At 40.6% G+C, this 24,955-nt stretch overlaps 2 protein-coding genes across 3 annotated transcripts in view; one reads left to right on the forward strand and one right to left on the reverse strand.

Annotated features, from left to right (window-relative positions):
* Positions 1–24,955, reverse strand: part of THUMPD1 (THUMP domain containing 1) — a 75,909-nt gene that overhangs the window by 41,404 nt on the left and 9,550 nt on the right. For both annotated transcript variants that reach the window (XR_009247606.1, XR_009247605.1), the window contains one exon: positions 19,515–19,583. The gene's annotated coding sequence lies outside the window, so the exon portion shown is untranslated. The remainder of the gene's footprint in view (positions 1–19,514; positions 19,584–24,955) is intronic.
* On the forward strand, positions 1,650–24,064 carry LOC101524957 (acyl-coenzyme A synthetase ACSM4, mitochondrial). Its single transcript, XM_004587096.4, has 13 exons — positions 1,650–1,876; positions 4,309–4,519; positions 6,136–6,343; positions 9,710–9,853; positions 11,278–11,434; positions 13,878–13,957; positions 15,848–15,971; positions 16,564–16,644; positions 16,782–16,883; positions 17,343–17,470; positions 17,574–17,673; positions 19,632–19,751; positions 23,976–24,064. The coding sequence occupies exons 1-13, from the start codon at positions 1,685–1,687 to the stop codon at positions 24,060–24,062; spliced, it is 1,734 nt and encodes a 577-aa protein (XP_004587153.4). The 5' UTR covers positions 1,650–1,684; the 3' UTR covers positions 24,063–24,064.

Consider the following 24,955-nt stretch of genomic DNA (forward strand, 5'->3'; position numbering starts at 1 on the left):
GACAACTGTATTTAAATCTATAGCCTGGCACTAGGAAAAGGGGCACATTGTCTTGTTGTAAGTCCCAACCCTAGATAACTGTGACTTTGACTGGAAAGTGGATTGTTCCCCTAAAATTATGAAGGTTGGTAGAAATGTAGCAAAAATCTTGGACAGCATTTCCTCACATTGGCTGCAGAGACAATGATGACGACAGGGCTGGATGAACTGCCTTTGACAAATTACACTATCAGCGCAAGAGTTTCCTTTGGCATAAAATAAATGGTAAAATATCTAGACATACCTTGTTAAGCACAGCTACATAAAAATTTCTACAAAGATAATGTTTTGACAAAATAATAGGTGATCCTTAGATGTAATCCTGGAGACTTAATAAACCTAAAGAATCCTAAAACAGGAAATGGCTTCATTCAGAATAAAATGGCAGCCCTTCAGAGCCTGTGGTCTCCTAGAAGTTCTACCTGAATCAAAGAAGTCCAAAAAGACAGGTAAAAGGGAATCCTACTGCTAAATAATTTTTTAAAATTTAATTGAAAAAATTCTGTCTGAAATCTTAATATGCATTGCATCGTGAATCAATCATGTTTTTATACGCATTATCGATTTCACTCTATGCACCTGACATAGAAGAAGCTGAAATGCATATTCACATCAGTTCTGTTTATATTTAGCTTCAGGTGTACAGCCTAGCAGGGGAGTGTCCACATTTTCCCTGCCAGACATGCTCCCAGTTCCAGATCTTGCACCTGTCAGGGAGTACTGCAGTCCAGCCTGCCATGACTAGCACTAGATCTGAGGTTTAATTTTAATACCCAGCATTTGTTGAGTCCTGACCACATTGCATTGTGGCAGTGTTGAGGTATTCACTCAAACCCTACAACTAGTCGATGAAGAAGGTATTATCATTTTCACTGAGCAAATGAAAGTGAGATTTGGAAGGATTAAGGCAACTTGAAGACGGTCAATTAGTGTGAGGGTAAGTCTCTGTGTGAATATATGTATACACGTATACCGTGTATGTTTTAGAAGACAAATGGGAGTGGAGCCTCAATTTTGGCAAAATCATTTGTATTGCTCATTTTGCTTTTTTCCCCAATTTTTTCTCCATCTACTTTGATGAAACAGAGCTTAAATACCAATGGTATTATCAGAAATAACTCATTCTGGACTACAGTATATTGCATTTATACCAAATGCACCTCTCACTTGTTCACATGTCTCTTGCAGCGGTGAGGATGGCTCAGTAACAACCATGTAGGGATGAAGCAGTCTGCATCCTTTCTTTATCACCATGCTGCAGACCCAGGCACAGAGGAGTTGGCAGATCCAGTTAGGACAGGAGACCTTGAATGCCAACCCAGGCAGCAAACAGCCTATCGATCTATTATTTGGTTGGGGTGGAGGTAGGACAGTAGGAACAACAGACAGGAGCTTGGCATCTCTACCTCAGTATTGTTTTTAAGACTAACCTGGCTATGTATGTGTTAAATGGTAGAGTCTGGGACAGATGCCCATCAGTGGCAAACAACAATAGCTTTTGGGTGTTGTTTGGGTACTCCTCAATTTGCCAGGGGTATCCAGCCATAGATCTACTTTTCAATCTCTGAGGGACACTTTCCACTGTCTCTCCCCACAGGCGGTGGTACTTGCACGTCATCTTTGCTGACAGTGTGCTCTGGGAAGCATGAGGCCTTGGCTGGTGTTTAGATTTGTCTGGCTCACGCAGCCATCTGGTCGGCACTTTCACAGAGACCATCAGCATTGGGCAGCTCTGACACTTGCTGACTTTGAAGCCATAAATCGCTGCGAGAGGTCATTGCCTGAAAACTTTAACTTTGCTGGGGATGTGCTGGATCAGTGGGCCCAAAAGGAGAAGGTACCAATGATGGATGTCCACTGGGTGCCTGGTGTCTACCTATTTCTCAGTCTTTCACTTCACTGCTCTCTGGCCTGCTTGTCAATCTGAACACAATGCTTTCTTTCATGTCACTTGGTTTCCTTTGTATCCCACTTAGCCTCTTTCCACATAGATCTGATATTCTCAGCTTTACACAACTGACTTGCTCTGGGGTTTCCTCACCTTCCTCACATTGTGGTCACTCAGAATTGTGTCTCGTCCTTGTTTCTTTTTTTTTATTTTATCCTTCTTTGTGGTTAAGGTGCTCTGGTCTTCTGAACATAGTCATTGTTGAGGCAATGAGGAGAAATATGGATGTTGAAGAGAATAAAACAAGCAGGCCTTTACAGAACATGTGCAGGAAAGGTCCCTGCTCAGGGACCTCACTCCATGCCACAGCTTATCTGTCAGTGCTTACAAAAAAGCACTGTAGGAACTGTGGTGTAAAGGGTACTGGCTATGCAAGGTATTAAATAATGTCCAATCCCTTCTTGAAATTAGAGGGGAAAAGTCTTTCTTAAGATATTGTTTGTTTCATACCTATACTTGCTAAGTTCCTTTAAATAGAGAGAAGGTAAGGTAGATCATCTCTAGATAAAATTGAAGGCCATGGTTTTCTTTCTAATTCATTTTTCAGTAATGTATTTTGTAGCAAGTGGAATCGACTTTCCAATGATGGTGGTAACTACAACTTCCTCTAATTTTTTTTAAACTTATTTTCATTTTTATTTGAAAGGCAGAAGACAAGGAGAGGGAAAATTTTCAACTAACCAGTTCATTCTTCAAATGTCTGCAACAGCCAGAGCTGGGCCAAGCAGAAGCTGTGAAGGCAATTCAATCTGGATCCTCCATGTGGATGGCAGAGCCCCAGTTACTTGAACCATCACTGGTACCTCCCAGGGTACACATTAGAAGAAAGCTGGAATAGGGAGCCAAGCCAGGATGCTAACAAAGGTTCTGTGATACGGGATGCAAGTATCTCAAGCAGAGGCTTACCTGCTACACCAAACACATACTCCAATTTCCTCTCAGGCAAACACACACAAGCAAAAGTGAATGAATACAAAAAAACACGCAAAATAAATAATAATAACACAGGTGTAGACAGATCTGGCAGGACTGCCATTTCTCAAATGACTAACGATTGAGAAATACGGGGCTATATTATTTCATCAAATCCCTATCACCTGGGAGGTTTGCAGATAAGAATCAACCTCATAAAAATTAAGCTAACTATCCAAGGTCACACAGCTCTGAAAGAACAAGAACCCAACCTCTGATCTTATAAAGCTTACTTTTATAGGGTGGGGACACATCTGTAAAGTAATATAGTATACTGGGGTCACCTGAAGTATTAGCACCATACTGAAGGAACCCAGAGAGGTAGGGACCTATGGGAAAAGAGGCTAAGAGAGACTGATAGTTGTAAGCTGAAATTTAAACTGGGGTTTGAAATATTTTCTAATCAGAGAATATTAAAGAAACATTCTAGATAATGTGAAGAAAGGGTAATATATAAAGCTAGGAAGTTTTGGAGCACAGATTCACTTCATAAAATGACAGGTAAATCAATCAAGGAAGTCAAACAAGAAGTCGATGCCAGGCCCAGTGTGATGGCTCAATGACTGAATTCTCTCCTTGCACGCACCGGGATCCCATATAGGCACTGGTTTGAGTCACGGTTCCACTTCCCTTCCAGCTCCCTGCTTGTGACTTGGGAAAGCAGTCAAAAACGGCCCAAAGCCTTGGGGCCCTCCCTGCACCCATGTGGGAGACTAAGAAGCTCCTGGCTCTTGGTTTTAGTTGGCTTAGCTCTGGCCCATGCAGCCATTTGGGGAGTGAACCAGCAGATGGAAGATCTTTCTCCCTGTCTCTCCTCTCCACAAATCTGACATGTGTTTCTGATAAAAAGAAATAAAATCTTTTAAGAAAATGTTAATGCCAGCCCCTCCACCATGCTCCTTGAAATCTTGTCACAATCAGTACATCCACTATTTGGTTGGAACAGATATAATTTAAACAAGAAAAACATTTATTCATCAGAGGAATAGCAGTCAGCTTGTGTAAGTGGATTGGTAGCTTGAGAGTCAGTCTTGGAGAGGGCAGCACCCAGGATAATTCCCTGGGGATTCAAAATCACTAGCCATTTTCTATCTTTGGTTCTGCTCAGAAAACTCAAAGACCAGGGACAGACCCAGCTGTGGATGTATGTCCACTCACTGGTCAAAGCAGAGCAAGCACCCTGATGAGTTGTCCCACCAATACTGAGCTCAGTAGAGAGGAACCATTCCCTCAAAGCCAAATAGGGGTTCTGTTAGAAGAGTGTGCAAGAACAGGGGAGAAATGTCAGATGCCCATCTCTCTTGTAACCATTTAAGCCTTTGCTTCTCTTCCACATGCCTCCTGATTAGACACGGGAGAGACCAGCTAACCCAGCCCTCTGGTGGGTGAATGGCAGAGGAGATGAGGTGAAATGGAGCTTCAGGGAACTGGGCACCTTGTCCCGGAAGGCTGCCAATGTCCTCACCAAGCCCTGTGGCCTACAGAGAGGAGACCGTGTGGCTGTGATACTGCCCCGAATCCCAGAATGGTGGCTTGTAAATGTGGCTTGCATGCGAACAGGTCAGTGCCAATATTGACTACTTCTAAGTCGTGCTGAAACCAAGACAGTCTGAAGCATTTTCTGAAATGTTAGCTATGAATAAACCTGTCCTTACAACGGACAGAAATAGAGTTGAGACTCAGAACAGTCACAACGTACTAATAAATACTGTAAGAGGTGGGTAAAACTTTAGTTGGGTTTTGTTTTGCAGGAGATAAAACCAGAGGTCAGAAATGTTAAGAAGTGTGCCAAAAGTCACACATGTAGAAAGCTACGTAATTAAGATCTAAACACAAAGCTCTAAGAAGGCAAAAGGGAATCCAACTGCCTCCTTGTACTTTTGGATCAAGACGCATTCACCAAAATGACCCGGAATGTACTTCTCTGAACGTACCCGTGTTTGGATTTTCTCTGACATGAAAGTACAAAAAGAATAATCAGAGTGCTAGCAATGTTAGAACCAAGTTGCAAACCTCAGCTGGAAAATATCTCTGCCTCTTTCCAGTGAAAAAGATGAATGTTATTTGCTGACACATCTTTTTTTCCTCAAAGTAGCCATTTAAAAAGTACTTCTGATGAGAACACTCATGTGACTGTTTCCCCTTAAAAGACAGTGACCAGCACACCAAGGCCTTCACGTTGACCACTGAATTTCAGAGGAATACAGTTCCAACTAATTTATACATTCCTCTGGCTTCTTTGGTTCTACAACAGCAGAATAACTGAGGCAGAGGTCCTGTGGCCTACAGCTTAAAACATGTATTGTCTGGACTTTTACTTAAAAATCTTGGCCAATCCCTGCTCTAACAGATGGCATAAACGTTTATACATCAAGCAAAAAGAAACAAAAGTATCAAGGGATAGATGATTATAAAGATGTTTCTTAAAATATAGTGAAAAATCAGAAACAAATAGAATGACTAAATGTATCATAAGGTAGTTGAGAATAAAGTTCATCTGAGATGCTTATTGCTGAATGAAATTGTGGTACCTCAATTTAATGAGACAGTGCTGAAAGGATAATTTATAATATGGATAATATAATATTATTCATATAATTGGGATTTAAATGATATTGAAAATGATCTTACTGCCAATATTACATAAAATTAGCAAAATATAAAGTTATTTCTGTGTTCACTCTAAAAGAGATTACAAGTGTGAAATCAATTGTGGATGGGGAGAAGATCAATGGATTCAATATTGTTTATGAAGTGTTATGAGCTACAAAGCAGCATTGAAGTGTTACATAATACTGATCAAACAATACTTTAAAAAGTGACATAATAACAGCTCATCATTATAATATGCATAAAATGTAAAACACTGCTAGTTTCTCCACTTTACAAATAAGAGGAAAAAAATCCCAGAGTAATGAGACAGACTGTGAGCCACAATGCTAGGAAGTTGAGGCAAGGGATTAGGCTCACAGTCTGTCAGACTCCAAAGCCAGTACTTCAAGAATCTCCTAGTGATCAGAGGCCACGGGACATCACTCTGGATAAACACGAGGTAGCTGATGGTTGGACTCTGATGCTTGTCCCCACCCAGACATGGAATCCAAGTTTTTCAGTCTACAGATTCTTGTTCCATGGGCAAAAGTTCTGTTCAGCTCAGGACCCTTTGTCTTTCCTAGGGCTTGTCTTTATGCCGGGAACAATACAGCTGACAGCAAAAGACATCCTCTACCGGTTAAGTGTGTCCAAGGCCAAGTGCATTGTGGCCAGTGAGGAGGTGGCCCCAGCAGTGGAGTCCATTGTGTCAGAGTGTCCTCATCTCAAAACCAAACTCCTGGTGTCTCCAGAGAGCCGGAAAGGGTGGCTCAGCTTCCAGGAGCTACTTCAGTGAGTATTTTTTCCCAGCCCACTGGCAACACCAGCAACTACATGGATCACAGCTATATCTTGGAGTATCTCCAAGGACTTGGCAGCATTGTGAAATGACCTGGGTTTCCTCTCAGAAAAGTACAGTCTTTTACAAGAGTTTAAGGGCAGAAGGAAAGAATGTATCTTCACCTCCATTTTCCTGCTTTCTACCACAGTTATGGTAAATAAACTACAAGGTGTGGTCCTTGCCTAACTTTCTGATCACATCTCTCTCTCCCTCTCTGCCTTATTCCTCACACATGTAGGGACAAAGGGGGCTTTGTACCTGCTCTTTGTTCTTCCTGGAGTATTTTTTTCCTAGATTTATTTCAAAGTTGACGCTTTGCTGTCAGATTTAAGCTCAAAAATTTTTTTTTAAATTTTTTTTTTATTTATTATTATTGGAAAGCTGGATATACAGAGAGGAGGAGAGACAGAGAGGAAGATCTTCCATCAGATATTTCACTCCCCAAGTGAGCCGCAACGGCCGGTGCGTACCAATCCGAAGCCGGGAACCAGGAACCTCTTCCAGGTCTCCCACGCGGGTGCAGGGTCCCAAAGCTTTGGGCCGTCCTTGACTGCTTTCCCAGGCCACAAGCAGGGAGCTGGATGGGAAGTGGAGCTGCCGGGATTAGAACCGACGTCCATATGGGATCCCGGGGCGTTCAAGGTGAGGACTTTAGCCGCTAGGCCATGCTGCCGGGCCCTAAGCTCAAAAATTTTCTAAGTGAGGCTTTCCCTAACCACCTATCCAGATTAGAACTTCATCACTCTACCATATCACCCTCTTTTCTGTATAGCATGAACCACTCTCAGGATTATCATGCTGTCCCTCTACTTGTTTTTTTGCTTAGAGTCTGCCTCTCTCCTCCAGAGTAGGTTGGCAAACTAGGGTCAAATCTGGCCTATCATTAGTTTTTGTAAATGGTTTCACTGGAACTCAGATATGCCCATTTGTTTACTTATTGGCTATGCAGCTTTCATGTGACCACAGTAGACTTGAGTTGTACAATGCCCATTTTGTGTATGGTCCACATATACAAAAAGCCTGAGATAGTTGCCGCTATCTGGCCCATTACAGAAAATGAGCACCAATCCCTACCCTAAATGATAAACTCTAAGATAACAGAGGCTTTGTTTGTCTATTTGATTTTTTTATCCCAGTTCCTAACACATAGCTGATGCTGAAGAAATATTTACTGAACAAATCAGTGAACAAAGCAGATCACGGATTCAATGTTCATAGGGAAAGTGGAGATAGCTGCACTGTCCATATCTCAAGTGTTGTTTTGAGGATAAAATAAGCCAACACATGAGAAAATGCTTCCTAAGCTGTTAAAAAGTGAATAAGACGTTAATTAATGGAATTCTCGGTAAAAGAGGTGTCAAATAACTTAGGTGTTCTTAAAAAAACTTTCAGAGAAGTTTATAGAAAAGGAAGGTATGTAAACATTGTTGATTTATAGGGCAGCTTCTTTTGTTCCCATGAAATTTTATCCTACTAATGCATGTAAACAAAATCCAATTGGTCAGGTCCCAACATCTCTCCCAAGAGCCACATTAATGAATCCTGTGTGTTTTTTTGTGAAACCTTGAGAAAGTCAAGTCTATTTTTGAAACTTTGTATTTTATCTATCAAATGGGGATAAAGATAGTATCTAGTTCATGACATAACAGTAAAATCAGCATGATAAAGTATATGGAATGCTTAGCATAATGCCTGGCACACAGGAATTACGCCATAAATATTACAGTTTCTCACTGCTATTATCAAATTCAAGTTAAAAAAGTCATTCAACAGTATAGCAATTCCTAAGGTAGAAGTATCCTGATTATTCAAAATGCATCTCTACCAGCAAAATATTTTAATGCACTCCCCCCCAATACAGGTATGTAGTCATAAATGATATATGTACTTCTGAGAATTATATGAACATTGACACTGAAAAGTGTGTAAAAATTCAAATGTCTATCAGGTGGCAAATATGTGCCTTAAACTTAAGGGAGCAAAGATACAAGTCTGGAAGTCATCAACATACCATTAACTCTTAAAAATCAAGAAAGCCAACTCAGAACTCTACGTTGCACATGGTCTCCTTTTTGTACCAGGACAATCCAAACATCTCTATCATTGTTGTGTTCCCCCACATCTACCTCAGGGAAAGTCTCTTGAGGCTTGGGCTGAGAAGTCCCAGAATTTCAGCTGTATTGTAGTCATCAAAGTAAGTTATAAGGCTAGTCTAGAAACAAGGAGAGGACACAGGCTCCACTCTCCAAAATGAGGGAATGGCATATGTATTTGTTCAGGGACAGAAGGAATGAACTATCAGTACTATTAAAATGTAAACAACCTTACGCAGAGATTGTTGCAAGTTAGATTACTTCTGGTTTTAGTAACCCAAAAAATCACTGAACAATACAAGCAACTCTATTGTCTCACAAACAAGAAGCACAGTGGAAGGCTGGTTAATTCAGTGGTTTTGTGAAATTAACAAGAACCCAAATTCATTGATGCTTCCGTGATACCATTCCCAGTATGATGGCTAGAGTAATTAGTTCCAGATATGTTTCAGATATGCTCTAGACATTGAATAAAAGTTATGTAAAAGTTTGATTAAAATGCCAAAGGATCTTCCTTTAAGAATAAAATATTCTGAAAGGTTAACTTTACAAAGACTCAATTTTGATTTTTAAAATTCATAGATTTTTAAAAGTTAAAAAAATTTTTAAAAAATCAGATGGCTGGCATTGTGGTGCAGTGGTTTAGGCCATTAGCTGCAGTGCCAGAATCCCATATGAATACCATTCAAGTTCTGTTTGCTTACTTCCTATCCAGCTCCCTGTTCATGAACTAGGAAACAGCAGAAGATAGCCCCAAGTGCATGGGCTCCAGTTACCTACATGAGAGACCCGCGCTCTTGGCTTCCATTTGGCCCAACCCCAGCTAATGCAGCTGTTATGGAAGTAAGCCAGCAGATAAAAGATCTCTCTCTCTTTTTAATTCTCAAATAAATAAATCTTTCAAAATATCACTTAGCAAAAGATGTTTAAGGGAAATTCATGCTCTCTTATTATTTATATTGAAAGTCACTTTGGATATATAATTGACCTAAAAGATATGAAACTAAGAAAATAAGAGAAACATTTGAGTTGTTAAATCTTTGCACCAATCTTCAAAGTCCTTCCAAGATTGAGGAATTCCTCAAGGGAAGTTTTGGATCAGGCTCAGTTCCATGAACTATTTTCTGGTCATGTGATGAAGTAGTAGAACAACAACAACAAAAAATGTCGGAGATAATGCTAGTCTGCCAGCCACTCCACCATCTTGGGGTTCATATTTTGCAGATCTGCCTCTGAGGAGCACAGTTGCGTGGAGACAGGAAGTCAAGAACCAATGGCCATTTATTTCACCAGTGGCACCACAGGCTCTCCCAAGATGGCACAGCACTCTCAAAGCAGTCTTGGCATTGGGTACACCCTTTGTGGAAGGTAGGGAGGAAAATTCTGTTTCTGATAAGTGCTACTTGAGCTGTTAACATGTGTATTCTATTGCCTAATGTCTCTCTTCTTGAATGGCTATAAGCCATCTAAAAATCACATCTATAAGGGCCCGGCGGCGTGGCCTAGCGGCTAAAGTCCTCACCTTGAAAACTCCCCAGGATCCCATATGGGCGCCGGTTCTAATTCCGGCAGCTCCACTTCCCATCCAGCTCCCTACTTGTGGCCTGGGAAAGCAGTCAAGGACGGCCCAAAGATTTGGGACCCTGCACCCACGTGGGAGACCTGGAAGAGGTTCCAGGTTCCCAGCTTCGAATCTGCGCAGCACCGGCCGTTGCGGCTCAACTGGAGAGTCAATCATTGGACGGGAGATCTTCCTCTCTGTCTCTCCTCCTCTGTATATCTGAATGTTGTAATAAAAATAAATAAATCTTTAAAAAAAAAAAATGACATCTATAAAACAGAATTCTTGATGCAACTGCCTCATCCTGGGTCAGTAAATGGCACCATCTAACCAACCAATGAAGCAAGAATTTAGGAAACAACCTTGATTCAATACCATTACACCATGTCTGGTCCCTTCCTGTGGTGAGATAAATTTATTGGCCCAGAAAAGCCTTACTACAAGTAATACTCTGTAAAATTTCATAATTTCATATTTTCTTTTCTTTTTCTTTTTTTAAAGATTTATTTTATTTTTATTGCAAAGTCAGATATACAGAAAGGAGGAGAAACAGAGAGGAAGATCTTCCATCCGATGATTCACTCCCCAAGTGGCTGCAATGGCTGGAGCTGAGCCAATCCGAAGCCAGGAGCCAGGAGCTTCTTCCTGGTCTCCCACACGGGTACAGGGTCCCAAGGCTTTGGGCCATCCTCAACTGCATTCTCAGGGCACAAGCAGGGAGCTGGATGGAAAGTGGGGCTACCGGGATTAGAACCGGTGCCCATATGGGATCCTGGCACGTTCAAGGCAAGGACTTTAACCACTATGCTATCGTGCCGGGCCCCATATTTTATTTTCTACATAGAATTTATCACTATCTGAAAAGACAGTACTTATTCATACACTTAACTCACTGTATTGTATAGTTATTCATTATCTATTTCCATAAAGAGTACATGTCTGCTCTCCCTTGCTCCCTGTTTTACAGAAATGCCTGGTAGATAACATCTGGCCAATAAATATTCATTACATCAACAGGCAAATTCAGAAAATCACACCAAATCAGGTCTTCTACTCCACTTGGACCAACAAGGATCCTGAAAAAAAAAAAAAAAAAAAACCTGCAAAGAAGAGATTCCCTCACCCTGCCTTGGGGCGTCTTTGGTTCATTTTCCATAAATAGCCCTTGAGGTTCAAGGGCAAGTTTGCTTGCTTTTCTGCTTTTACTTTAATCTACTTTTGGTCTGTTTAGATACTGGCTGGACTTGAAGTCCTCAGATGTCATCTGGAACATGTCCGACACCGGCTGGATCAAGGCTGCCATTGGCAGTGTGTTTTCCTCCTGGCTTCAGGGAGCCTGTGTTTTTGTGCATCGGATGGCCCAGTTCGACACTGACACGTTCCTAGATGTAAGTCATGATCTCGGGCTGCATGTGTCTTTACAGCTCTCTCCTGTCCCCAAGAGACCACAATGAAATAATCCCTTAAGCAGGCTGGATTTCTTTAAATCACCCTTTAAAAAAAGCAAAGTCTTCTTGGCTTTTTGAAAATATTTAATAGAGTCTTGGGGGAAAATGCACAATACCCTGACATAAAACCTGGATTACTGCTTCAGACTGCTGAGAATTTGATATTGTCACTAAATCTGCAGCTGCATATGAGCCTCATTCTAAATCATAAATTAGACGTCCCCAGACTAAACAAATCTTTTATTTCTAATTCAGTGAAGCAAAGACAAAAGCTGGTAATTCCAAACTCCCGTGTGGAGGAGATTAAGAGTGGGATCACCCTTCTCCCAGCATAGCAACTTCGGATATCCACCCACCATGTGCTTCTCATTTTCTTCTTCTTTTCATTAGATTTTTTAAAATTTTTATTGAAAAGGAATATTTATAGAGAGAAGGAGAGAAAGAAAGATCTTCCATCTGCCAGTTCACTACCCAGATGGTCACAACCATGGTCAGAAATGATCTGATTAGAAGCCAGGAGCCAGAAACATCCTCTGGGTCTCCCATGTGGATATAGAGTCCAAGAATCTGGACCATCTACTGCTTTCACAGGCCATAAGCAGGGAGCAGCCGGGACACAGACGCTTGTAAAGGGAGAATTAGCCAACTGAGTTATCATGCTGGACCAGCTACTCATTTTCTTAACTCTGAGAACTCAATACTCATTTGGAAACCAGCCATTCCTGGAGGGCTTTAGCACTTAGAAAAATGTGGTCGGGGCTCACCGTGGTAGCTTAATGGCTAAAGCCTTGCCTTGCATGTGCGAGGATCCCATATTGGAGCCAGTTCATGCCATGGCTGCTCTTCTGTCACAGCTCTCCACCTGTGGCCTGGGAAAGCACTAGAGGATGGCTCAGGACCTTGGGACCCTGAAGCCGTGGGATGAAGTTCCTGGCTTCAGATCGGAGCTCAGCTCTGGCCGTTGTGGCCACTTGGGGAGTGGGCCACTTGGGGAGTGAACCACTTGGGGAGTGACTGCAACAGCCAGAGCTAAGCCAATGTGAAGCCAGGAGCTTCTACCTTTTCTTCCACATGGATGCAGAGTTTCAAGGCTTTGGAACATTCTCCACTGCTTTCCCAGTCCATGGCAGGGAGCTGGATGTGAAGTGGAGCAACCAGGGCATGAACCAGCACCCATACAGCATCCCAGTACTTTTAAGGTGAAGATTCAGCCATTGAGCCATTCTGCTGGGCCCCAACTGCTTCACTTTTGATGCAGCACTCTGCTATGGCCTGGGAAAGAAGCAGAGAAGGATCCAAAGCCTTGAGACAATGCATACCCATGTGCAGAGACCAAGAAGAGTCTCCTGAGTTTAGATAAGCTCAGCTCTGGCAAATGAAACAGCAGATTGAAGATATTTCTCTCTGTCTCTCCTTATCTCTGCAAACATGCTTTTGAAATAAAAATAAATCATTTTTTTAAAATTATGCGTAGTTTGGAATTTATGCTAAAATGAACTGTCTTTTCATTTCATTTTCCATGAACTTTTGATGTACTCTTGTATGGGCAGAGGTTATGAAATTCTACTATAGAAGGTCAGTAGTATTCCCAAAATAAAATAAACAAATTGCATTTGTCAGCTTTACATCATTACAACCAAATTCTTAAAGACAAAACGCTTACAAAGGAAGGTTTATTTTGGGTTGTGGTTTTGTATGTGAATATTCAAAACTGTCAGGCTCCACTGATATAGAATCTGGTGAGGCTGGAGGATGGTAAAGGTGAACCAGGAGGCAGAAAGCAGAAAGAGACAGAGCAAGAGCAAGAGCGAGAGAGAGAGAAAATGAGAGAGAGAGAGAGGGTGCCAGCAGCTGAGCCTGACTCAAGTTTATCTGCAGTCAAATGCTCCAGCCCTGAGCTATATCCCCCTGACTCAGGCTTTTCTAACCTAAGCTCTCATAACTACCTTCGGAGGGCACATCTCCAGTGACCTAAGATTCTCTTATTAGGCTCCACTCTTAAATATCATTATTCAGTTTAGTTTCCATCCTTTGAGTACCATTAACTAAAGATTTTGAGCTTAAATATCTGCATGAACTATGGATCCAAATCTTTTCCAAAACACTACACCAGTTCATGCCTTGAATTATTCTGAAACGTGTGGATCAATTACTTGTTTAGTTTGATGAGTCGATGTCCGTTTCTATAATATAAGCACTTCTTCCCAATGATTGGAAGTTCCCAACACAGTCAGGAGCAACAAATCAGAAATCTTTACTTGTTCCAGTAGTGACCAGGAGACAGGCATAAATTAATGGAAAGGCATGAGAAGATGCAGACATAAGCTTAGCCCTGGCCCTTAGTTGACTAATTTTGACATGTGTGTCTTTCTCTATCACCCAGACGCTTACCACATATCCCATCACGACTTTGTGCAGTGCTCCCACAGTGTACCGGATGCTAGTGCAAAAGGACCTTCAGAGGTATGTGGACAGAAACTTCAGTTTGAACTACACAAAAAAAGCTAATATCTAGCATCACAGACACTCTAGCCTATACTCTATACCACCCCAGCCTATACTCTAATTTCAGCACAGGATAGCCCAGGTCTTCCCAGTCTCACCATGTTGGACTGAATAATTCTGTTATGTGGAGCTCTCCAAAGCATAATAGGATATTGAGTAGTATCTCTAGCCTCTATCTCCTGGAGGCCAATTGTACCGCCCCCTAATCTGTGACAGGTAGAAATGTCCTTAGACATTTCCCAGTGTTCCTGGGAGATGAGACATCATAGGCCATCAGGTTAAGAACCACTGGGATATCCTCCAGGGTGCACCCAGACATTTCTCTGAAGATGATCTGAACACTACAGTCCCAGAACAGCCATTCAGAAACAGTTATACATTAGTACCACTCTTTTAGAAATACTGTCATTTAGAATCAGCCCCCCCAAAAAAACAACATAAAAGAAGTAGATCTAGGCTTCCTTGTTGAAAAGTTGATGCATATATGACTTGACAGCTATATTAAATTTTGCCAAATCATCCAAACATCCAGTAGTTGCAATTCATATTTATGTAACTAATTCAAAATGTATGTATGAGGAGAGGGAGCAAGGAAGAGAGAAATAAAGTGCATAATGCAGGCTTGTTCACCCTCTGTTACCACAAAGGTGTGGATGGCCAAGAGGAAAGTACTCTGATAGAATAACAGAGATATTGGGCCTGGCGGCGTGGCCTAGTGGCTAAAGTCCTCGCCTTGAACACACCAGGATCCCATATGGGCACCGGTTCTAATCCCAGCAGCTGCACTTCTCATCCAGCTCCCTGCTTGCGGCCTGGGAAAGAGGTCGAGGACGGCCCAAAGCCTTGAGACCCTACACCCACTTGGGAGACCTGAAGGAAGTTTCAGGCTCTTGGCTTCGGATTGGCTCAGCACCAGCTGCTGCGGTCACTTGGGGAGTGAATCATCATACAGAAGATCTTCCTTTTTGTCTCTCCTCCTCTCTGTATATCTGATTGTGCAATAAAAATAAATAAATCTTTAAAAAGATAACACAGATATGAATCATCTCTTTCTCTCTCAGTGTCAGCACCTTTGTGGCCTTCCAAAATTTGATCTTGCTTACATTTTAAGAGTTATTGTTGATAATTCTTCAGTGGTTACTTTGACATTCATAATTCATAGCCTACCTACCCTCTCCACTCACTGGAATCTCACTGTGTGAGAGCTGGGTTGTCCCGGGCTTTCTCCTGAGTCCAGTAAGGCCAGTTGTTAAAATATGAAGCTACAAGTTCAATGTGTGTGGCTCTGTGATATCAGACACTCAAGATGATCTTGCCAAGCCCCGGTCAACTCCACCCACGGGAGGAGATACAGGATTGCTCTGAGGCATGGCGACATCAGTTTGGGGAGTAGTCATGCCCTTATAATTTGGGAGGCCTGGAAAATTCTTTAACCTGAGTTTCAATCTCCTCATCTGTAAAACAGGGTTTGAGAGGATTCTAAGAGCTCTCCTGAAACTGCTTCACTATAGCACCAGCTCAGTTGTTGGCTACTATACCATTTGTCTCATAACATTTATTAATATTGTTATAACTATTTTCCTCCTTTTTCCTTAATAGGTAAGTTCTCCATGGGATAAACTTCAAGCTCTTTCAGAAATCTTTTGTTTCAAACACTAACGTGCACCACTTGCTTAGAACAATGTCTGGCAGTATAGTTAAGGGTCTAAAAAATAGTCATAAAATAAACATTCTTAAGACTTTCCTCCCCTAGTTCCTTGGCTTCTGGCTTGAATGCCCTAATTATCTTACAGTTAATTTCACTCAGATTTTCTTTGTCAAAGACCAAAAGCAACTTTGTCTCTTCAGATATCAATTCAAGAAGTTGAGGCACTGCTTGACTGGAGGAGAACCACTCAATCCAGAGGTTCTGGAACAATGGAAGGCACAAACTGGGTTGGAGTTGTATGAAGGCTACGGACAGACAGAAGTGGTAAGATTTAAACAGCAACCTTTGACATTCTGTGAGCTATTCTTATCTACTGGAGCCCTTGAAGTTTCCTGATCATGCTCTAAATTTCTATGGGTTCCCCAGGATACTTAACCTTGTTAGTAATTAGCAAAACTTGTAACTTGCTCAGTTAGGTTTCTCTGAAGGGGAACTGTGACTATTCCACACACTCTTTCTGTTTACTCTCCATTCTTGAGAAATTTCAGCTGTCTTAGGGGTTAGTGAGGTTTATAACTGAGCAACTCAGCTTTCCACTGCACTGGAAAGGGCCCTCGGAGAGCCTCCATGGCAATCTAATCTAAGACGCACTTAATAGTGTAAAGCGGTTTTCAAAGTATGGTCCTCTAACCAGCATTATCAGACCCCATCAAACTCCCTGTTAAATCAGAAACTCCAGGTGACTGTGAACACAACTCAAGGTCAAGAATCAATGGCTTCAAACAACATATTTCAGAAGATGAACTGCATATTGGGAAAAATGAACCAAAATTGAATCTTAAGCCTCATTGTCATTGATATAAATAGCTACAGGAATGGAATTTTCAGGTACTTATAATGTTTATCTTCTCAATAGGGAATAATTTGTGCCAACCAGAAGGGAGAAGAAATCAAACCAGGTTCAATGGGGAAAGGAGTACTACCCTATGATGTCCAGGTGAGCTGAGAAAATATCTGGCCCACAAAAGAAGGCCTTCTAGTTTTATGTGATTTTCTTTACGCAACTATTTACAATCTGTACTCCTGTTGTGAAAAAGAATTTTTTAATAAGACAAACTGTTTCTTTCATTTTAGATTATAGATGAAAATGGCAATGTCCTTCCACCTGGCAAGGAAGGGGAAATTGCCCTCAGGCTAAAGTCTACACGGCCCTTCTGTTTCTTCTCTGAATATGTGGTATGAACATGTAAAAAGTGCTAGTCACAATTTAATACCGATAGGAGACCCAATTTTCTTATCCACTATGTCTTGCTACATAATTGTGGGCAAGTAACAAAATCCAAGTCTATTTCATTAGCTGTAAAATGGGGGGTGGGGAGAATATCACATAACTCCTGGGAGTACTATCTAGATGTTAGTCTATGTTCAACAAATCAGTGGAAGTGCTTATCCTCAGAATGGAGAATGGAAAAGGCTGAAGCATCTGGAAGAATCTGGGGGCATTAGAAGCAGAACAGAGGTTTACTTCATACCAGACTCTTTTAGTCCTTTTGTATTTCCTACAAGAGATTATCTTTCTGAAAAAACTTAATTTTCTTTAGAAGTAGAATGTGTAATGCACTAGTTGCTTAATGGGTGTCAGGTCCCTGACTGCTGTATCAAAAATAATCCCCAAATATCATTTTGCATTACTAGGACAATCCAGAGAAGACGGCTGCCACAATAAGAGGAAATTTTTATGTCACTGGAGACAGAGGAGTAATGGACAGTGAGGGATATTTCTGGTTTGTCGGCAGAGCTGATGACGTGATTATATCCTCTGGGTTTGTACAACTGCCACTCACAGACAGTACTCACTTGTCAGGGAGAATGATCTACTCTGCGGGTTGGGGGAGGTTAGAAATCAAAGCTGTTGTTCTTCCCCAGGTACCGTATTGGGCCATTTGAAGTGGAAAGTGCACTCATTGAACACCCTGCAGTGGTTGAATCGGCTGTTGTCAGCAGTCCTGATCCAATCCGAGGAGAGGTAGAGTGAATGCCATTAATTAAAGTTACAACTGCATATTTTAAACTTCTGTCCATTTTGCCATGGTCAAGACCACATCCAGATTAATCATTTAACTCTCATTAATGAGACACATCTTCAGCAAAAAAAAAAAAAAATTTGAGTATCCAAGCAATCATCTTTGATGAAACTATTTGTGTACCAAGAAGCATATATTGGGAAATTTAAAAAATATTTTATTGGTGGTGACATTCGACCCATAACTGACTGAGAGGAAAAAAAATGTTCACTTTGGTAAGAGGCATTCAGGTACAGCTATACCAAGGGCTCATGCAAGGTTTAGTCTCTCCTTGTTAGATTCTGCTATTTCTTTTTACTTTTTTAAGATTATTTTTATTGCAAAGTCAGATATACAGAGAGGAGGAGGAGAGAAGGAGAGACAGAGAGGAAGATCTCCCATTCACTGATTCACTCCCCAAGCGACCGCAATGGCTGGAGCTAAGCCAATCTGAAGCCAGGAGCCAGGAGCCTCTTCCGGGTCTCCCACGCAAGTGCAGGGTCCCAAGGCTTTGTGCCGTCCTTGACTGCTTTCCCAGGCTGCAAGCAGGGAGGTGGATGGGAAGCAGGGCAGCTGGAATTAGAACAGTGCCCATATGGGATACTGATGTGTTCAAGGCGAGGACCTTAACCACGAGGCTTTCATGCCAGGCCCTATTTCTTAATTCTTCTTTCTTCTTATTCCATTTAAGCAAGTTAATTCTATTTGAGAGCAACTGATTCCAGACTCCCAAAATTCAATGACCATCACCACTCCCCCCTGCCAGCCCCTGGAAAGGAGCAAGCTTTCTTTTCAATCATTTAAATTAAGTTGTAGCTACTCATTTTTCTATTGTAGACCACATCTTTAGCCAATGTGAACTAGGGAATGGTATGCCCACTGCCCAGATATGAATCATTCCATTTGTCATTGCAGCTAGGGTTTTTAAGCCACCAGATAGAAGGTAAAGGAATACCCATAGGAAAACCAGGGTACTGCTATTGAGATGGGGAACAGAGACTGTAACAAAGCCAGTATATTTTACTGGATGTACCATTGTCATAGAATCCATTTTCTCACAGAACAACATACAGAGAATATTATTAGTCAGGCTCCTAAGGGCCTTTTTAGGATCTAATCGAAATAATGATGATAATACCTTGGTTCTAGAAGCCCTATGAGATAGAAGAAACTTCCTTTACTCATGGAGGTTTTCAAAGACTCAGCAAGTTGCAAGACGTCAAAATGGTGTGTCTACCAGCACCCTTCCACATATCTCTTTCTGCATCTTCACGTGCCAGTGAATTACTTCAGAGTCTGTGAATACCACACTCTCCCTTCTTGTACTCTCTCAATTCTTGACCTATTCCATTCTCCAAAGGATTTTCCTTTTGCCAACACATTCTCATTAGATGGCAGTTGAATAGCAGAAACCAACACCAACTGGAAATTAATGAAATTAACGTAGGAATAATAATATATACTATGCTTACTATTTTCAAATATTATGTAACTGCTGAGTTTCAAGCAGTATTGCAAAAAGAACAAAAATATTACAGGCAAGAAAGAACTCTTAGAGATGTATTAATCTTTCCTGATATACACTCTTTCCCTGATTACACTTCTCCAAATGTCCTACATTCATATTTTTCTAGAGCCTCCATTTGTCCTTCTATGACATGCTTCTAACAATATGGATCTGACAGTGGCCATCTGTAAACAAAGGACTGCCTTTTCTGTACAACATATGGAATCTCTATGACCAAAATATTAAATACACATGTGACATATAATTATGACAGCTGCAATTAGACTGTAAACTTACTTTATAATTGCATCCAAACTTCATTCAAAGACGATCCCTGACATTTGCAATCCATAACTCTTCATGTGTCTGAAAAACAAACAAGGTAATATCAATCGACTTTTTTTTTAATTGCAGGTGGTGAAAGCTTTTGTTGTCTTATCCATCCCCTTTAAATCGTCCAATCTAGAGAAATTAACTCTTGAGCTTCAGGATCATGTTAAAAAATCAACTGCACCTTATAAGTATCCAAGAAAGGTAAGGATTTGGCCTACTGTTTATGTTACCAAACTAGCATTTATGTTAATATGAGGGGACTTCAAAATGTTTATGGAAATATGGAATTAAAAATAAAAATAGAGTCCAATGTAATGGCTCAATGGCTCAATTCTCACCTAGCAAGTGCTGGGATCTCTTATGGGTATCAGTAGGTGTCCTGGCTGTTCCACTTCCCTTCCAGCTTCCTGCTTATGACCTGGGAAAGCAGTGGAGGATGGTCCAAAGCCTTGGGCCCTCACACCCATGTGAGAGACCCATAAAAATCTCCTTCCTCCTGGCTTCAGATTGGCTCAGCTCTGCCTGTTGCAGCCATTTGGGGACTGAACCAGTGGATGGAAGATCTTCCTCTCTCTCCTATCTATAAAGCTGCCTTTCCAATTAAAAAGAATGTAACAACTTGTTTTTCCAATATAATTTCCATAAAGCATGAGATATTTTTGCAAGCAATGATACCAGCCATTTAGTGCACCCCTAAAGAATGGAGGATCTTACATCTCTACTTCCAAATCAAAGACTGACTCCCAATGAATCAGTTGACTGTATCTTTACATAGGATTCTGGACAGCTATTGTCCATGCATACACTTAAATAGCAGAATGATGGATTTACGACTGCTGATGAAGGACTATATTATTGTAATAATGTACGGGAAATCAGGGGGTTGGGGAGGGGGAATTCAGGGAGGGGATAAGGGAAATCCCAGAGCCTATGGAATTGTATCCTTAAAAAAAAAAGAGGATCCTAGAGATTTCATACTGTCAATGCAGTCTTCCACTTCTATTAACTATAGAAAACAGGTGTCCTTTAGAGATTCCTAAGATTAGAAAACAAAAAAGAAAAGTTAGTGGTAGCCAAACCAGGTTTCCAAGGCGGCTGCCTAATCCTTTCCCTCCAACTCACAAATGGCCCTTGTTTGATGAGAGAAATGAGAGGCATTATCATTTTGGAGAACTTCCTGATGAAGTTTTCCCCAGCATTTTTCTGCTAAAGCTTTGGCTTTTACAAAACACTCTCCTCATAAGTAGATTTTCAGTTGTTGTTTTTGACCCTACTAAAGGTCAACAGACAAAGCTATTGGTGTGACCTTTGCTCTAGACCATCTGTTCTTGGACTGAATCACTTCCACCTCTTGGTAACCATTCCTTGGATTGTGCTTTGTCTTCAGATTGTACTGGAAATGTTTCATTTCCTAACACAATTTACTAACTATGTATTTTTCCACTTGAAAGAGTTACAGATGGAGAGGGAAAGACATCCTGACTCACTCCGAGATGACTCCAGTGGTTCAGGCAGAGCCAAAGCTAAAGCTAAGATCAAGGAGCTTCATGGGGGATCTCCCATGCAGGGGGCAGGAGCCACTTAGCCTTCTCTGTTGCTTTCTCAGGGCATTGGCAGGGTGCTGGATTCAAGGTGGAACAATCAGCACACAAACTAGCACGCATATGGGATACCCTTATGGTGTTACAAGGTGGTATCTCTGCCCATTATGCCCACTTCTCAACAAAGTCTTTCAGGGTTTTGCTCCCATTTGTTAAAAATTTCCATTGAAAGCTGTGCTTGCTGTTGTTTGCAATTGATCTGGGCACAGTAATTTTATACCCATCAAGCAGGTTTGCCTCACTTTTGTCAAAATTTTGTAATTCAAGCCAATTGATAAGTCTGATATTAGTGTCAGTCCTGCTCAACTAGGGCAGGAACAGCAGTAAATTTTTTTTCTTCTCAAATTGAGGTGGATGGTCTAACACCACAGGCTTTAATCTTCAACATCACCTCAGTCTTAAAATGAATTTTAAACTGATTTCTTCAGAACTCACCACGAACTTTCTGTAAGTCACGAGTAATGGCATTCCTCCACCGAAGTTTGACTATCAATTTGATATTTGTTCTTGCCTCAATGGTAATAGAACTCATATTAGCCTGATAGCTATTTTTAAACTGATTCCTTGGCCTTTTTATTGCTTCAAATGATATTCTCCAGCTATATTGTAACAAGTTAGTACCCATTTTGGGGCAAGGAGATGGGAGGAGTGGGCAAAAACTGAAATGCATGCATCCATTTACAAATTTTTTATTTATTTTCTGGGCCCAACACAGTAGCCTAGTGGCTAAAGTCCTCTCCTTGCATGCACTGGGATCCCATATGGGCACAGGTTCCAATCCCAGCAGTCCCACTTCCCATCAGCTCCCTGTTTGCAGCCTGGGAAAGCAGTCAAGGATAGCCCAAGGCCTTGGGTTCCTGCATGCATGTGGGCCACCTGGAAGAAACTCCTGGCTCCTGGCTTTGGATTGGCTCAGCTCTGGCCATTGCAGCCACTTGGGCACTTGGGAAGTGAATCAGTGAATGGAAGATCTTCCTCTCTGTCTCTCCTCCTTTGTGTATATGACTTTTAAAAATAATCTTAAAAATTTTTTATTGGAAAGGCAAATTTTTAGAAACATCTTCTGTCTGCTGGTTCACTCCTCAAGTGGTTACAATGACGGCAGCTGAGCTGATCTGAAGCCAGGAATTTCTTCCAGGTCTTGCACATGGGTGCAATGTCCTAAGGCTATGGCCATCCTCTGCTGCTTCCCCATGCCACAAGCAGGGAGCTGGATGGGAAATAGAGAATTTAGTAACTGAGCTATTGTGCCAGGTCTAATTTTTCATTCTATTTATTTCCCAAGAACTCTTTGAAGACCCCTTTCGTTTGATTTTATTGGATTGACTTTAACAGCAGCTTATTTTAGAAAACATCTTTTCAATTAGTTTAGCACTAAGAATTTGCCTTGAAATGTTTCATAACAGGATTCTGTAAATCTAGAACATAGATATCTATGTAAAATTAAGAATCACTATAGAACTAAGTAGACCATTCCATTGGAATTGCCATGTGCCTTGTTTCTTAGAGACTAAGGATTAACTCATTCACTTCTTAGTACTTTCTGATATAATACACTCTAAAACATGTGCCTTTAAATAAATTTCACACAATTTAGTTAGGAAGAAGATGGTATCCAAAGAAACTATGCAATCTCCTGAAACCTCTAAAAGACAAATTTGTTACATTTTTATTTGAAGATGGCAGTTACATAGAGGAGAAAGAGAAATCTTCCATCTACTCGTATACTTCCCAGATGGCTCTAATGGCTGGAGCTGGGTAGATCTGAAGTCAGGAGACAGTATCTTCTTCTGGGTCTCCTACATGTGTACAGGGGGCCAGGACTTGAGCCCTACTCTGCTCCTTTCCCAGCCATAAGCAGGCAGCTGGGACTTGAACTGGCATCTGTAAGTGATGCTGGCACCATAGGTAAGGATTTAAGGATAATTCTATACAGAGATAGCACTGCATTTCCTTCTAGAGCAGAGATCCTTTTGGTTCATCTTTAGTTGAACTTATTTCATCCAAAAGGTAGTTCTCTTCAATGTAAGAATTTGGTAATACAAGTAAAAATGGATTTTTTAAAAACAACATTTTTATTGGAAAGGCAGATTTACAGAGAAGACAAGAAAGATCTTTCATCTACTGGTTCTCTCCACAAAAGGCTACAATGGCTGGAGCTGAAACAATTCAAAGCCAGGAGCCAGGAGCTCCTATGTCTTTCACACAGGTGTGGCCTCCCAAGTCTTTGAACTATTCTCCACTGCTTTCCCATAATGAACAAGGAGCTGGATGGGCAGGATATGAACTGACACCAACATGGGATGCTGACACTTGAAGGCAGAGGATTATTAGCCAATTGAGCCATCACACTGGCGATGGTGAAACAGTTTTATTTATTGGTTTTAACCACTTTAATATTTCAATCAATGACACTTTAGTTTTCAGAAATGTCTGAGGGTATCTTAAGGCAGCAACATCACATATACTGTAAATTCTACTTTAAAAAATGTGCTCTTCGGAATATACAAGGCACAGTTCCTAAAAAGTTCAAAAGCCAAGAATTTATTTTCTTTTTGGATTTAGGCAAGTTCGCCATTTTCCAAGGCAGTAGAGGCTCTAGGCTTAGTTAAAACCAGGGGAAGGACTAGGATATAGGAGCGATAGTCTTCTGGTAAAGCATATATGGGAATAAAATTCTCATGTCCACAAAATTCAAACAGCTTAGACTAAGACTAAGCTCCAGACCATTAAACTGAGGAATTTCATAAAAATTCTGTTATTATACTGATCATTAAGTCAAAATGGGATCAAATGTCTCATAATGTGTTTTTCATTCAATTAGGTGGAATTTGTTGATGAACTTCCAAAGACCATCACTGGAAAAATCAAACGCAATGTTTTGAGAGACCAAGAATGGGGACGAAGATAGCTTCATACAAAACTGCGCGACAAAGCAGCAACACAGTTGCTTTTAATGAAGTGACTACTAAGTTAAAAACATTCAAGAATTTTTCCTAGTTGAAAATCTGTTATGGTTCTGTAATTGCCTGAAACACTATTAAGAAAATAAAAATCTAACAACACTTGGGAAGAAAATTGTTAAAATGACAAAACTGACTAATCTAACAATTATAATGATCTGTAATGCATAAAATAGCAGAGCTCAAATGATTTCATAAAAAGAATCGTATACACCAATCTTTCATTTTTCTTATACCCAATTAAAGTGAAGAATTATTCTAGCAGAATGTTTGACAGTTTTTTCTAACATTTTTGACACCAAAACACTAACAAAATTAAATCATTTGAAACAAATTCACTTTAAAATATCTGAAACTTGAATTATTTAAGAACATTACTTTAAAAAGAACATTATTCAATACATTATATATATACTTAGAACCATCTACATGGTTTTTTAAAATCGCACAAATACTTATTTATGATGTACAAATGCAAGAAATTATTAAGACTCAGAAATAACAAGAAAGTACAAAACACAAATCTTTAGGGAACAAATTTATTTTGCTTTTTTTGAAAATATCAGGAGTTACAAAAAAAAAGTTGAATATCTGGCCACAGCAAATCCAAACTACATGTCAAAATAGCATTTGAAAATCATAGTTAACCCAGGAAAAGCATGTTTAAAAAGAACAAGTTTAAGTGTTTACCATACAAAGCAAGATAGCACACTAAAAAATAACCTTGTTTTGTCAACATACCTATCTTAAAAATAAGCTGAACAGCAACTCTCTGCATCTTCCCCCTCCTGCCGCAAAAAGCCTCAATCAATTCCTACCCTGGATTCTGGTCATTTATAAA

Source organism: Ochotona princeps, chromosome 24 (assembly GCF_030435755.1).
Source record: "Ochotona princeps isolate mOchPri1 chromosome 24, mOchPri1.hap1, whole genome shotgun sequence".
Classification (NCBI taxonomy): Eukaryota; Metazoa; Chordata; class Mammalia; order Lagomorpha; family Ochotonidae; genus Ochotona; species Ochotona princeps.

Excerpts from the sequence above, each read along its gene's own strand:
- LOC101524957 (XM_004587096.4), top strand. The coding sequence starts at position 1,685 with ATGAGGCCTTGGCTGGTGTTTAGATTTGTCTGGCTCACGCAGCCATCT. Across the intron at positions 1,877-4,308 it reads AGTGGGCCCAAAAGGAGAAG|ACACGGGAGAGACCAGCTAA; the intron begins GTACCAATGATG and ends CCTCCTGATTAG. Across the intron at positions 19,752-23,975 it reads CTTATAAGTATCCAAGAAAG|GTGGAATTTGTTGATGAACT; the intron begins GTAAGGATTTGG and ends TCATTCAATTAG.